The sequence below is a fragment of the Mobula birostris genome, chromosome 7, assembly GCF_030028105.1.
Source record: "Mobula birostris isolate sMobBir1 chromosome 7, sMobBir1.hap1, whole genome shotgun sequence".
NCBI classification, from domain to species: Eukaryota; Metazoa; Chordata; class Chondrichthyes; order Myliobatiformes; family Myliobatidae; genus Mobula; species Mobula birostris.
In genome coordinates, this window is record NC_092376.1 from 27897710 (window position 1) to 27912573 (window position 14864).

At 42.2% G+C, this 14864-nt stretch overlaps 1 protein-coding gene across 1 annotated transcript in view; it reads right to left on the bottom strand.

Annotated features, from left to right (window-relative positions):
• Positions 1–10878: 10878 nt before the first annotated feature.
• plekhb1 (pleckstrin homology domain containing B1) overlaps positions 10879–14864 on the bottom strand; it is a 116591-nt gene continuing 112605 nt past the window's right edge. The window contains exon 6 of the mRNA XM_072262809.1: positions 10879–11119. Within this exon, the coding sequence (XP_072118910.1) occupies positions 10983–11119 (137 nt within the window). The 3' untranslated portion in view covers positions 10879–10982. The remainder of the gene's footprint in view (positions 11120–14864) is intronic.

Genomic DNA, 14864 nt, shown 5'->3' on the forward strand with positions numbered 1-14864 from the left:
TACCAGGATGATGTCTGGATTTGGAGCGTGTGCTATCATGAGAGGCTGCATAAACTTGGGTTGTTTTCTCTGGAGTGGCAGAGACTGAGGGAAGATCTGATCGAGGTTTATAAGATTATGAGAGGCATAGATAGAGTGGACAGAGAGAATCTGTTTCCCAGGGTAGAAATATGTAATATCAGAGGGCGTGCATTGAAGGTGAGAGGGGTAGGTTCAAGGGGGATGTAAGAAGTAAGTTTTTTACTCAGGGAATCGTGGATGTCTGGAATGCGCTGGCTTGTATGGTGGCAGAGGCAAATACATTAGAGACTTTTAAGAGACCTTTGGATAGGCAAATGGATGTAATGATGATGCAGGGAAATGGACATTGTGTAAGTAGGAGGGATTAGTGGTTAGATGTTTTTGATTTGCTTTTTAGCTGGCTTAGCACAACATTGTGGGCCGAATGGCCTGTTCCTGTGCTGTACTCTTCTATGGTCTATGTTCTATGTTAATCTGAGAGAAAGCAAAATAATATGTTTTGTACAGTGAAAGAGGAGAGATTAATACTAAAGTGGGCAGAAACAGAGACCTGGGATATATGTGGACAAGTTTTGAGATCAGCTGATAGGCATTTGGGATCATAAACACAAGAGATTCTGCAGATGCTGGAAATCCATAGTGACACAGACAAAATACTGGAGGAACTCAGCAGGTCAGGCAGCATCCATGGAGAGGAATAAAGAGCCGATGTTTCAGGCCGAGACCCTTTATCAGGACCCTTTGGGATCCATGGCTTTATAAGTGGAGACACAGTTTACAAAGACAAAGAAGGACTGTTGAAACCCTGTGAAAGACAGGTTTAGATGCAATAGGGTCATCTACATCATCATCATTATGAGCCGTGCTGTATGATGTGGGCGATCATGGCCTATGATTTTCTACGGAAGTGCTTTGCCACTGCCTTCTTCTGGGCAGTGTCTTTACAAGATGGGCCACTCCCAGCCATTATGAATACACTTCAGAGACCGCCTGCTTAGCATTGGTGATCACACAACTAAGATTGTGATATGCACCAGCTGCTCATACGGCCATCCACCAGCTACTCCCATCGCTTCACGTGACCCTGATTGGAGGCGGGCTAATCAGGTGCTACACCTTGCCCAAGAATGACCTACAGGCCAGCAGTGAGAAGGAGCGCCTTACACCACCTTGGTAGAGACATATCTCCACCCCGCCACCCAATAGGCTAGGGTGTCTTAATTCTGGGTGCCATATCCTCTGCATAATGCAAAGGCCTTAGGAAAGATATGGAAGATGTTTACAAGAATGGCTCTAGGAAAGAAGTCCAGAGAAAGAATGGAGAAAATGGGCTTGTTCTCATTAAATCAGGGAGATTAAGAGAAGATCTTAAAAAAAAAGAGGATGAAAGGCCCAGATAAGAGAATAAGGAAAAAGTCTTCATAAGGTTTGAGAACAAAAGGTCACAGCTTTAAGGCAACTAAAGGTTACAGGAGGCACATCTCTTTAATATAGTGATCTCTGCAGTGTACTTAATATCAATTATTACAAGATGATTAGGCTTTAAAGCTGTTTTAACTTGATAAGGTCAGGGTCACGTGATTAACAGCTCTGAGTTGTACCAATTATCTGTGGAGGCTTGTTGAACCAGGCTGGAGAGTCCTTAGGAATAATACGCAGTATAATGTGTTGAGGTTTTGAGTGTGTGAGCCCATTCAGTTCCTGGCTCATAAGGAACCCAGGCACCGCAATCTGGACCTCAATGTCTGAACAGGTGGAAGAAGCAGGTGTTCTTAAAGGAAGCAGAAAAATACTTGCAAAGGAAAAATAAATACCTGCTCCGGGGAAAAGGAATAGAAACTATATTACATTTATGAAAACATTGTACTTCTCAGTGACTTCCCTCTGTGTTGTAACAATAATGCTGATTAGGAGATGGTGACAATGTGGTAATTGCCTGAGTTAGATTTCTCGTGTTGTTTTTCAGAAGGTAAGTCTTCTAAATAATTGCAGAGTTGGTTTTCATGGATGTTTTGATTGTTATGTCAGGAAAAAAATGCGAGGTACTGTAAATTCCATAATAGTGATTGAAAGTGAATGAATATTTCAATACTTGAGAAAGAAAAATGCTAAAGGGCATCAGAGTGGAAATAAGGGAATAGCTCTTGGAGATTCAGTGCACGCAGAGGACTTGAAAAGCCGTAAAATTCTAAAAAAGTTCTTTTTCTCTGTACCCTTTACATATCTTTGACATATTTACAAAGTAGGGCACCCAAACTTTTTTCTGCAGGCTCAGAATTAACTGTTACCAGTTTGGGTGTCCTAAAGTGAAAGTAAATTTAATTTGTCTTTGCAATTTTTGTTTTGGAGAAAATTCAGTGAAGAGCCAGGGTTAATAATTCAAGCAACACCAATGCTGGGAAAAGTAGGACAGTAGACAAAATATAGGCAATGGTTAGCAAGATCAATGGTTTTAATGCGGTAGGCTGATATGATGAAACTGGCTCTTCAATTATTAACCCAAGAACAATTAATGCTTTTATATGGTACTTTGGTCCTTTGACTTCACTGTTAACATGCATATTTTAAGCAGGCTTGAGCCATTCTGAAAGAAAGTATTTTTCTTTTCTTTACTAAACCATTGTGGGTCCTGAAGGTAACATATAAAATGATTACTTCTACAGCATTGAGCAGTCAGAATTTCAGTACATAGTCAACATGAAAGAACGAATGATTAGAATTTAAAACTGAGTCAAGATTTCAATAATTTAAAATTTTATGGAATGACAGATAGATGCAAAAAGGATTCTTCTGGGAAATTAGTAGGTTCATTGAGGAATATTTTGAGAAGTATCAGTCAAAAGAGTTTCATTAAGATGGTGATCAGAGAAAAAGGTAATTGACAGAGACCAAATTTTGCGATTGAGTGATTAATCATATACTGTATCAAATAGCAAGCATCTTGTATTCTAGTTCAAGTGTATGAAAATGTCTTTAGAAGTCTTGAGGACTTCTTGAGGTTGAATAATCTAGGATTTTTCTCTTTGGAGTAAAGGAGGACGAGAGATGACTTGATGTGTACACATTGATAAGAGGCATCGACCAAGTGGACAGCCAGAGACATTTTCCCAGAACGGAAATGGCTAATACATGTTTTTAAGGTGATTGGAGGAATGTATTGAGCGTATGTCTGAGGAATGTTTTTTACACAGGGAGTGGTACACCCCTCTGCCGGGGTGGTGGTAGAGCCAGATACATTATGGGCATCTATGAAACTCGTAGATGGGCACATGGATGACAGAAAAATGGAGGGCTTTGTAGGAGAGAAGGATTTGATTGATTTTCGAGTAGGTTAAAATATCAGCACAGCATTGTGGGCCAGAGGGCCTGTACTGCGCTGTAGTGTTCTATGTTCTTTCATGTAAGTGTGAAAGCCTATAGCTCGCTTTGAGTATGATTGACAGGACTTCTTTTGGAAGTGAAAATGCACTTGTAACAGTCTTTTGATAAACATAATATACACTTTTTAAGCAAATCTGAAATACTGCACATGCTTGGCTAAACATCAAAAAATTACTTTCTTTCTTTAGGCATCCGTTAGTCTCGTAAGACTATGGATTTGTGCCTTGGAAGGTTTCCATGGTGCAGGCCTGGGCAAGATTGTATGGAAGACCAGCAGTTGCCCATGCTGCAAGTCTCCCCTCTCCACGCCACCGATGTTGTCCAAGGGAAGGGCATTAGGACCCATATAGCTTGGCACCGGTGTCGTCGCAGAGCAATGTGTGGTTAAGTGCCTTGCTCAAGAACACACACGCTGCCTCAGCCAAGGCTCAAACTAGCGACCTTCAAATCACTAGACAAATGCCTTAACCACTTGGCCACGCGCCAACACAAAAAAAATTACTTACTTCTCTGAATTATATTTTGTTTTCACATGGCTGAATTGTTGATCTGTTAGGCAGGGAGATTAATGATCTTGCCAAGGAAGAAGAACTGGATAACTCAATGAAGGTTTTCAAATGGATCACCTTTTCTCCATATTTCCATGTTCCATGTTCCCATTCAGTGTAGTCAAATATAGTGTGAATTTAATTTATTTGAATAGGATACACTGGACAATATAAAATAGCTTCAAAGCACTAACTAGATCAGTAAGCAGTATGCCTCAGTCTTGGTAGAACCCCCTGTAAGAAATTCTTTTAATTCCTGACAACCAGCCATCAATCCGATTCTTTGTCAGTTTTCTTGTAATTCAGCCTCTAAGGCAGAAGCGTTCTCTAACACTGTAGTCTCCTCATTATTGAATTAGAATATATTGTAAGAAATAATGGTGTCAACAGCTTATGGATTCCAAAATGCAAATCTAACAGCTGTAGTAAGTGGTCCCCTGCTCCCTCATGGGCAACATCGCTCTGCAGCTGTCTGCGTGTAACTTTCACAAATTAGTGAACGGCTAGTGGGAGGAAGGCGGGGAGTTTTTGGTTTCTACAAGCCACTATAATTGTAAAAATATCCCCAAATGTTATAGTTTATTGAATGAGTTGTCAATGAACTTTGACTGGTTTACAATTCATAATTACTGCTTAGCAAATTTGCTACCTGGATATAAGTGATTTTATATTAGTATACTCATTATCACAGAAAAAAATTCAAATTTCCACTCCTACTCAAAGCTAATCTTCATCAACATCGGCTTCTGATGTTTTGCTTCTACTTTTATTGTCACATTTATCATGCAACATTTATTTTACATTCTGTGAAATACTTAATTTAATTTTATTTTAAAAATGTGTTTTTTGCTTCCTAGCTTGTGACTGCAAGAAAACCTCAATGAGATTAGTTGGTCAGTCCGATGGTACCAGTAGAGTTGACAAGCGGCTGCAACCAATGTCAGGAAGGGTCAGATTTGCACCATTGTAATTGCTAGATCTTTGTGGTAACTTCTTAGACATAAACACCAAACCCCATTGCTTACCCTGACCACAAAGTTCATCAAATAGCATCCAGATTTAAATGATTTTCATCTTGTTGCGCTCTTTTGCATTAAAAGTTGCATACATATACTTTTTTTAGGCATAGATGAAGGCCATTTGGTCCATTGAGCAAATGAGTTTCTTAGAGCAGGGGTCCTCAATCTTTTTGGCACCACAGACTGGTTTTATATTGACAATATTCTTGCGGACTGGCCGACGCAAGTCCGCAAGCTCCATCCTGATTCTCCTACAGCCTCCTAAAGCAAGGAATAATTTACAGTTTCCAAGCTATGGGTATAGGAGGAGGAGAAGATGGCGGTGCGACGGCAGCGCACGCAGCCACTTCAGTGGTGATGTCTGTTATCTGTCAAGTAGGGGACCGTGCACAACTCTGATTTGATGGAGGCGGATGTGAGAGTACGGAGGAACATCTGGAGAAACATCTGAAATGCCAGCTTCGCTGCCGCTGCTACTGTGTGGTAACCGGAACTGCCAGAGCAGAAGGCCCCGAAGTCCTCGGCTTTGCGTGTTTCAGCGGCCGGGGCGAAGTGGAAGGTGCTCGGCAGAGGATGGCGCTCGGGGGGCTCTATCGGAGAGGCTGGTTGGAAGTTCAAAGTTTTGGGACAGATGGACTCAGTGTCGGCTGCTTCCAAGGCATCAACAAGTTGACGGTGCCTGGAGGTTTATGGCAGGGAGTTTCTCCCTTTTGCCGTCGCTATCAGAGACTCGGGAGTCGATCAACTTGGGGACTTTTGAGACTTTATTTACCGTGCCAATGGTTTGTTCTTCATCAAATTATGGTATTGCTTTGCACTGCTGTAACTATATGTTATAATTATGTGGTTCTGTCAGTGTTAGTCTTTGGTTTGTCCTGTTTTCTGTGATATCACTCCGGAGAAACATTGTATCATTTCTTAATGCATGTATGCATTTCTAAATGACAATAGAAGAGGACTAAATGTTCTCATAATTTAATCTAATCTGTATGTCTGAGGATCTAAAAGTGAGGAGAATTTCTACTGAAATGCAGACACATCTGAAGTGTATAATTTGACCTTGTTATTGAAAAGTGTAAACAATGTTGGCACCTAAAAAAGTTGAAAATGCTTTGAATACCAATTTCTCATGGAAATAAAAATTGCACAGTTGAATTAGTCAAAGCAATTTTATGGATTCTAATCTAAAAGTGGAAAATAAACTGATTTTTTTGGCTCCTTCTGTCTTCAGTTAAAGATAATAATTCCTCATTTTGTATTACTATGTGACTCTGATCTATGTGTACTGTACATGGTACAAAATAACAAACACTGACAGGGAAGAAGAGTTGAATATTTGGGCTGAAGTTCTTCCCTTGCATTCAAAGAGAAAGCATTCTCCCATTTTGTTGACATTGAATTATATCTATACTCCTCTAACCAAAATCAGCTAGTGTACAGTATGGCAAAATGAGATGTGTTTTACATTTAGCAAGTAACTTCAGACTATACTCATTCAATTATCATTTGGGTATGTCTGGTGCAGTGTTTTTGAAACTTGTTTTTAGTGGAGCTTTCTTTAAAATTTTAATGTGGCATACCTGTGCCACAAAAATCAGTTCAGGTGAACAGAAAATGCAGATCCTCTTTATAATGTCGAAAATTATACATAAAGAATTACTTTAAATCCTTCAGTGCCTAAATGTTTTCTTTCAATAATGAGAAGCACCTGTACAAATGGAATTGGAGAATGTTTGCCAGAGCAGATTGTATTTAAGTATTGGAGGGCTACCACTTTTGTGGATGGAGATTCCTATAGGCATAAACTAAGTTTGATATGACTGGATCACGGAAAATTACCTGATCATATTTCTGTTGATGATTATAAAATAAAATTATTTCACAATGACATAAGACTAGCAATGAGGGTGTAGATACTTTTCCCTGAAGATCCCAGTTTAAACTATTTTATTTGCACTATCCTAATACTGAGTATCTTTCAATCAGAGGCATTTAAACTTTTTCTGATGCACATTTTGGAGGGTAATTATGACAGTCTGCAATAATCTGCATCTTTTTCAATTATTTCTATTGACTGTTGGAGGCAAAGGTTGCTCTGTTGTTCTGATGGATTAATTGCAAATTAAAGATATTTGTGGCTATCAAAAGCAAACGTCCTTCTTTACTCGAGGGGTTTTCAATATCTTAGAAATTGATTTTTGACAAAGTGAATGACACAGACTAGTCTAGTAATTTGTGGCACTAAACTGATTTCCCTAAGTTCTCATTCTGAGTAAATTTCTCTAAAGAGAGCATTGACCATTCTCTAAACACAAGAGATTCTGCAGATGCTGGAAATCCAGAGTAACACACAAAATGCTGGAAGTACTCAGCAGGTCATGCAGCATCCATGGAAAGGAATAAGCAGTCAACATTTTGGGCCGATGCCTTTCTTCAGAACTGGAAAAAACTGGAGGTCATAATAAGAAGATGGTGGGTGGTGGAGGGAGGTGGGGGAGAAGTGGAAGAAGTGCACGCTAGAGGGTGATAGGTGAAGTCAGACAAATGGGGGAGGGTTGGATGAACTGAGCAGCTGGGAGGTGATAGGTGGAAAAGCTAAAGAGCTCAAGAAGAAGGAACCTGCTAGGGGTGAAGCGTGGACCTTGGGAGAAAGGAAAGGAGGAGGGGAACCGGGGGGAGGTGATAGGCAGTGAGGAGAAGAGATAAGAGGGAAGCCAGTGTGGGGAATGAAAGAAGAGTGAAGGGAAAGGAGGAAAAATTACCAGAATTAAGAAAAATCAACGTTCACGCCATCAGGTTGGAGACTACTCAGAGAAATATGAGGTGTTGGTCCTCCACCTGAGAGTAGCTTCATTGTGGCAGTAGAGGAGGCTATGAACCATGTTGGAATGGGAGTGAGGACTGGAATTACAATTGTCGGTCACCAGGAAATCCTGCTAGTTGCAGATGGAGCGAAGGTACTCAATAAAGCAGTCCGCTGATAGACATCAGGTCTCACCAATGTAGAGGAGGCCACGCTGGGAGCACCAGATACAGCAGACGGCTCAACAGATTCGCAGGTGAAGTGTTGCCTCACCTGGAAGGACTACTTGGGCCGTAAGTGGAGGTAAGGAAGCAGGTGATGGGCAGGTATAGCACTTCTTCCTCTTGCAGGGATAAGTGCCGGGAAGGAGATTAGTGGAGAGGGTTGAATGGACAAGGAAACCATGGAGAAAGCGATCTCTGCAGAAAGTGGTGTGTGTGCATGTGGGGGGGGGGGGCGGGGCGTGGTAAAGATGTATTTGGAGGTAGAATCCCAATGAAGATAGCGCAAGTTGCAGAAAATGATGTGTTTGATGTGGAGGCTCGTGGGGTGGCAGGTGAGAACAAGAGGAACTCTATCCTTGTTAAGATGGTTGGAAGTTGAGGTGAGTGCTGATGTCTTGGAAGTGGAGGAGATGTGGATGAGAGCAGCATCAATGGTGGAGGAAGGAACCCCTTTTCTTCGAAGAAGGAGGACATCTCTGATGTTCTGGAAAGGAAAGCCTCATCCTGGGAACAGATGCAGTGGAGATGAAGAAACGGAGAAAAGGGGACGGCATATTTACAGTTGACAGGGTGGGAAGAAATATAGTCAAGATAGCTGTGAGAGTTGGCAGGTTTATAAAAGATATCAGTAGATCGTTTGTCCCAAAAGATGGAGACAGAGATAAAGAAAGGGGAGAGAGGTGTCAAAAATAGACCAAGTGAATTTAAGGGCAGGGTTGGGGTTGGATACAAAGTTGATGAAATTATTGAAATCAGCATGGGTGCAGGAGGTAGTACCAATGTAGTCATCAAAGTAGTGCAGAAAGAGTTGGCGAGTGTTACCAGAGAAGGCGTGGAACATAGACAATGACAAGGCAGGTTTAGCTCGAGCCTATGGATTTGAAGTAAGTGAGAAGAGCTGAAAGAGAAATTGTTGAATGTGAGGACCAGTTCAGTCAGACAGAGGAGGGTGGTGGTGGAGGCAAAATTGGTTGGGTCTATTGTCGAGAAAAAAAGCAGTGAGCTCTAAGGCCTTCTTGATGGGGGGACTGGACATTCGTGGTGAAAATTAATTTTCTTTTCTCTTGCCTGCAAATCATCAGAAGAAAGAACTGTACCTTTGTGGATGGATCACCTCATACAGTATTATCTTCTTCTAGAATAATTAGGATAGGTTACCTTCTTTATTTTGCCTGGAAAACTCCTTGGATATTGGGTAAAAGGAGGTAGAAACTTGTTAATTCATATCTCTTCAATCTTTCCTTGAGTGGTAGACCATAAGGCATAGGAGCAGAATTAGGCCATTTGGCCCATCGAGTCTGCTCTGTCATTTCATCATGGCTGATTTATTATCTCTCTCAACCCCCTTCTCCTGCTCTCTTCCCATAACCTTTGACACCTTTACTAATCAAGGACATATCAACCTCCACTTTAAATATAACCAATGACTATGCCTCCACAGCTGTCTGCGGCAATGAATTCATCTATGATGCTGCACAGATGAAGCAGTATTTCTTTGACCCAAAAGGGAAATCATGTGTATACTTGCTTCCAGTTTATTCCATCAGGGGTGTTGGGCACCAGTGAGAAGTGCGGCTCTAGATATCTGGTGTTGACAGCTGCAAAGTGGCTACTGGAGAGTGAGAATCGGGAAGCAAGCCAAAGATATTATAGCCATATGGCAGGCATTCCTCCTGCATCAACCAGGAGGAAAACTGGCACCATTAGTGGTGTTCTTGTTCCCCTATCTCAGGTCCATTGGCCTTTCTGATATGCCCCCTCTAATAGGATGCAGGAAATGTACAAAAATCCACAACAGAAAATGCAGATGCTGGAAACCTGAAATATGAAGCTAAATTGCTGGAAGCACACAACGGGTCAGGAAAAGAAACAGTGAAGGTCTGAGGTCTGTGAAACCTTCATCAGAATGGTGGGAGAAGAGAGAAACAAGTTAATATGGGCAGCAGAGAAAGTGTGTGTGGAGGTGGGGGGAGGGGTAGGAGATGGGTAGAACAAAGGGAATTTCTCTGACAGGTTGAGACAAAATGGCCTAATGTGATGGGTAAGGGAAACTTGAAAATGGAAGACAGTTTTGCATGCACAGAGAATTATTAGCCCGGAAGATTTTTTTTGGTGATAATGCTTTATTTCAAGGAACGAACTCAGCTAAGACAAAGGTCGTATAGGGACAAATTCAAGTAATTTCAGATATGCTAGAATGACCAATTTGTTTTACTGGATCCATGGTTACACTGGTGGACACCTTCTTTAAGCCCAAAATCATTGCAATTTGGCTCTTAGAGCAAAACCAAGTTGTATCTTCAAACACAGGTGAAGAAATCTTCCAACTGGAGTTCAGTAAGTAGAATGCTGTAACTTTGGATGAGTATTTTCTGGATTGATGGATCCTATATTTATAGTAGTGGTATCTCTTAATGCTGAATGTAAATCACATGCTCAGGGACGTCCAGTGGAAAAACCCAAGGTCCCCCTTAGTCAGAAGAGAAGACCTGATGAATGGTTTTGGCCTGAAACGTCAACTGTTCATTTCCCTCCTGCTGAATCCCTCCTGCATTTTGTGTGTGTGGCCCAAGCCTCCTCCTGAGGCCAGGCTCAAGTGCTTTAAGAAGCCATCAACCTTCTTAGTCAAGGTTGGACCACAGCACTTGGTGGTGGGAGGAGGAGTTCGAATTAAATTGGTAATGTGACATTGTCTTAGAATATCAAATAGCTCAAAAAAAAGTGGCTACTCATAGTTTAACCAAAGAAAGTGAAGCTAAGGATATGCTTTATTTGCAACATGTGTTGAATGCACTACACAAAATTGTACACAAAACTTAATTTTTCCTATTCTACGTTCAGAATTTAGTTTTTTTATTTTGATTTGGAACCAAAGTGCCGACTAATTATTTAATTTCTAATTATGCCCAAGGTACTGAACTTGTGTAACTAAAGCCCTTTAAACTTGCCCGGCATTGCACGTTATTGCTTTAACAGCAACATCACTTCAGAACCAACACGGTGCCCACATAAGTGATCTCAGCACGGTGCCTGTGATAACCCCAGCAAGCATCCCCAGTGCAATCTGTCCTCCTGTGGTGCCACAGGGATCCGGATGAAAACACACACCTGTCATCCTTGTTCCTAAAAAAAAGGAGACACGGATTGTTAATGCATAATTATAACATGGCTTCTGCCTCTCACTATTTTCCAATAGATTAGATAACCATTGGCCTTGCTTCATCAAGTAGATGCCTTGTTTGAATATTGACATGAACCAGTTTGTGTTCTCCTGGCACTGCAAGATTCAAAAGTTCAAAGTAAATCTATTACTAAAGTGCATATACATCACCATACACAACCCTGAGATTTGTTTTCTTGTGGGCATACTCAGAAAATCTAAGAAACACAATGGAATTAACGAATGACCGCATCCAACAGTAAGGACAAGCAACCAATGTGCAAAATACAACAAACTGTGCAGATACAAAAAGGAAAAAAATAGTAAATAAACAATAAATATTGAGAACGTGAGATGATGAGTCCTTAGAAGTGACTCCATGCGTTGTGGGCTGAGTGGAGTTATCCCAACTGGTTCAAGAGCCTGATGGTTGAGGGGTAATAACTGTTCCTGAACCTGGTGGTGTTGGTCCTGAGGCTCTGGTACCTTCTTCCTGATGGCAGCAGCGAGAAGAGAGCGTGGTCAGGGTGGTGGGGCTTTTCTGCGACAGCGCTCCATATGTGGGGCGGGCTTTACCTGTGATGGACTGGCCTGCATCCACTTCTTGCAGGATTTTCCTTTCAAGGACATCGGTGTTTCCATGCCAGTCCGTGGTGCTGCCAGTCAATATACTCTCCACCGCACATCTATAGAAGTTTGTCAAAGTTTCTGATGACATGCCCAATCTTTGCAAACTCCGAAGGAAACAGAAGCACTGCTGTGCTTTCTTCGTAATTGGACCCAAGTGCTGGGCCTGGGACAGGGCCTTGGAAACGATAACACAGAAGAATTTAAAGTTGCTGACCTTTTCCATTTCTGATCCCTCAGTGAGGACTGGCTCATGGACCCCGGTTTCCATTTATTAGTTAAATGTACAGTGAAATACACATTGAAGTGCTTTGTTTGTGTTAACAGTCTAAGGATACAATGGTGGCTGCCCACAAGTGTAAGCCCAGTGCCAACATAGCATGACTACAATGTTCTGCAGGGCAACATGCAGCCAACATACAACAAGACATAAACAACAAACAGCAAAATTAACCCCTTCCTACCCCCCCCAACCCAGTGGGTGGGCACAGGGAAATCCTGCCTGCTGTGAAAGGTGAAGCAAAGGTGCTTGGCGAAATGGTCCCCCAATTTCCGTTGGCTTTTGCTGATGTAGAGGAGGCAGGACTGGGGGCACTGGATACAGTAACCAGGAAATCCATTTTAATTCATCTTCCCATTTCCATTCCATGGCCCCCTACATACCACAATGAGACATACTCAAGTTGGAGGAGCAACACCTCATAATCCATCCGGGTAGCCTCCAACCTGATCGCATGAACATCGATTTCTCTAACTTGCAATGATTTCTCCTCTTCCCCCTTCTCTCTTTTTCCATTCCCCATTCTAGCTTCCCTCTTCTCCTCACCTTCCCCCTTTCTTTCCCTCCTGCCCCTCCTTCTTCCCTTTCTCCCATAGGCCACTCTCCTCTCCTATCAGAATTCGTCTTCAGCCCTTTATCCTTTCCACCTGTCACCTCCCACCTTCTCACCTCATCTCCCCTCCCCCAGCCACCCACCTTCCCCCTCAGCTTGCTTCATCCATCACCTGTCAGCTTGTATTTCTTCCCCTTACCACCCCACCTTCTTATTCTGGCTGCTTCCCAGTTCCTTTCCAGTCCCGATGAAGGGTCTTAGCCTGAAATGTCGACTGTTTATTCCCTTCCATAGATGCTGCCTGACCTGCTGAGTTCCTGCTATGTTGCTCAAGATTTCCAGTTTCTGCAGAATCTGTTTGGTTAGTGTTGTATATAATTGCTGCATAATTCTCTTCATTTGTATTCTTCTGCCAATGAATGCCAATTAACAATAATATTAGATGCATATTAGAAATACAGTTTTAAGATTTACATTACATAGAAACATAGAAAATAGGTTCAGGAGAAGGCCATTCGACCCTTCGAGCCTGCACCGCCATTCAGTACGATCATGGCTGATCATCCAACTCAGAACCGTATACCTGTCTTCTCTCCATACCCCCTGATCCCTTTAACCACAATGGCCATATCCAACTCCCTCTTAAATATAGCCAATGAACTGGCCTCAACTGTTTCCTGTAGCAGAGAATTCCACGAATTCACCACTCTCTGTGTGAAGAAGTTTTTCCTCATCTCGGTCCTAAAAGGCTTCCCCTTTATCCTCAAACTGTGACCCCTTGTTCTGGACTTCCCCAACATCGGGAACAATCTTCCTGCATCTAGCCTGTCCAATCCCTTTAGAATTTTATACGTTTCAATCAGATCCCCCCTCAATCTTCTAAATTCCAGAGAGTATAAGCCTAGTCGATCCAGTCTTTCATCATATGAAAGTCCTGCCATCCCAGGAATCAATCTGGTGAACCTTCTTTGTACCCCCTCTATGGCAAGAATGTCTTTCCTCAGATTAGGGGACCAAAACTGCACACAATGCTCTAGGCGTGGTCTCACCAAGGCCTTGTACAACTGCAGTAGTACCTCCCTGCTCTTGTACTCAAATCCTCTTGCTATGAATGCCAGCATACCATTCGCCTTTTTCACCGCCTGCTGTACCTGCATGCCCACTTTCAATGACTGGTGTATAATGACACCCAGGTCTCGTTGCACCTCCCCTTTTCCTAATCGGCCACCATTCAGATAATAATCTGTTTTCCTGTTCTTGCCACCAAAGTGGATAACCTCACATTTATCCACATTAAATTGCATCTGCCATGAATTTGCCCACTCACCTAACCTATCCAAGTCACCCTGCATCCTCTTAGCATCCTCCTCACAGCTAACACTGCTGCCCAGCTTCGTGTCATTGGCAAACTTGGAGATGCTGCATTTAATTCCCTCATCCAAGTCATTAATATATATTGTAAACAACTGGGGTCCCAGCACTGAGCCTTGCGGTACTCCACTAGTCACTGCCTGCCATTTTGAAAAGGTCCCGTTTATTCCCACTCTTTGCTTCCTGTCTGCCAACCAATTCTCTATCCACATCAATACCATACCCCCAATACTGTGTGCTTTAAGTTTGCACACTAATCTCCTGTGTGGGACCTTGTCAAAAGCCTTTTGAAAATCCAAATATACCACATCCACTGGTTCTCCCTCATCCACTCTACTAGTTACATCCTCAAAAAATTCTATGAGATTTGTCAGACATGATTTTCCTTTCACAAATCCATGCTGACTTTGTCTGATGATTCCACCGCTTTCCAAATGTGCTGTTATCACATCTTTGATAATTGACTCCAGCATTTTCCCCTCCACCGATGTCAGGCTTACCGGTCTATAATTCCGCGGTTTCTCTCTCCCTCCTTTTTTAAGAAGCGGGGTTACATTAGCCACCCTCCAACCCTCAGGAACTAATCCAGAATCTAAAGAATTTTGAAAAATTATCACTAATGCGTCCACTATTTCTTGGGCTACTTCCTTAAGCACTCTGGGATGCAGACCATCTGGCCCTAGGGATTTATCTGCCTTCAATCCCTTCAATTTACCTAACACCACTTCCCTACTAACATGTATTTCCCTCAGTTCCTCCATCTCACTAGACCCTCAGTCCCCTACTATTTCTGGAAGATTATTTATGTCCTCCTTAGTGAAGACAGAACCAAAGTAGTTATTCAAGTGGTCTGCTATGTCCTTGTTCCCCATGATCA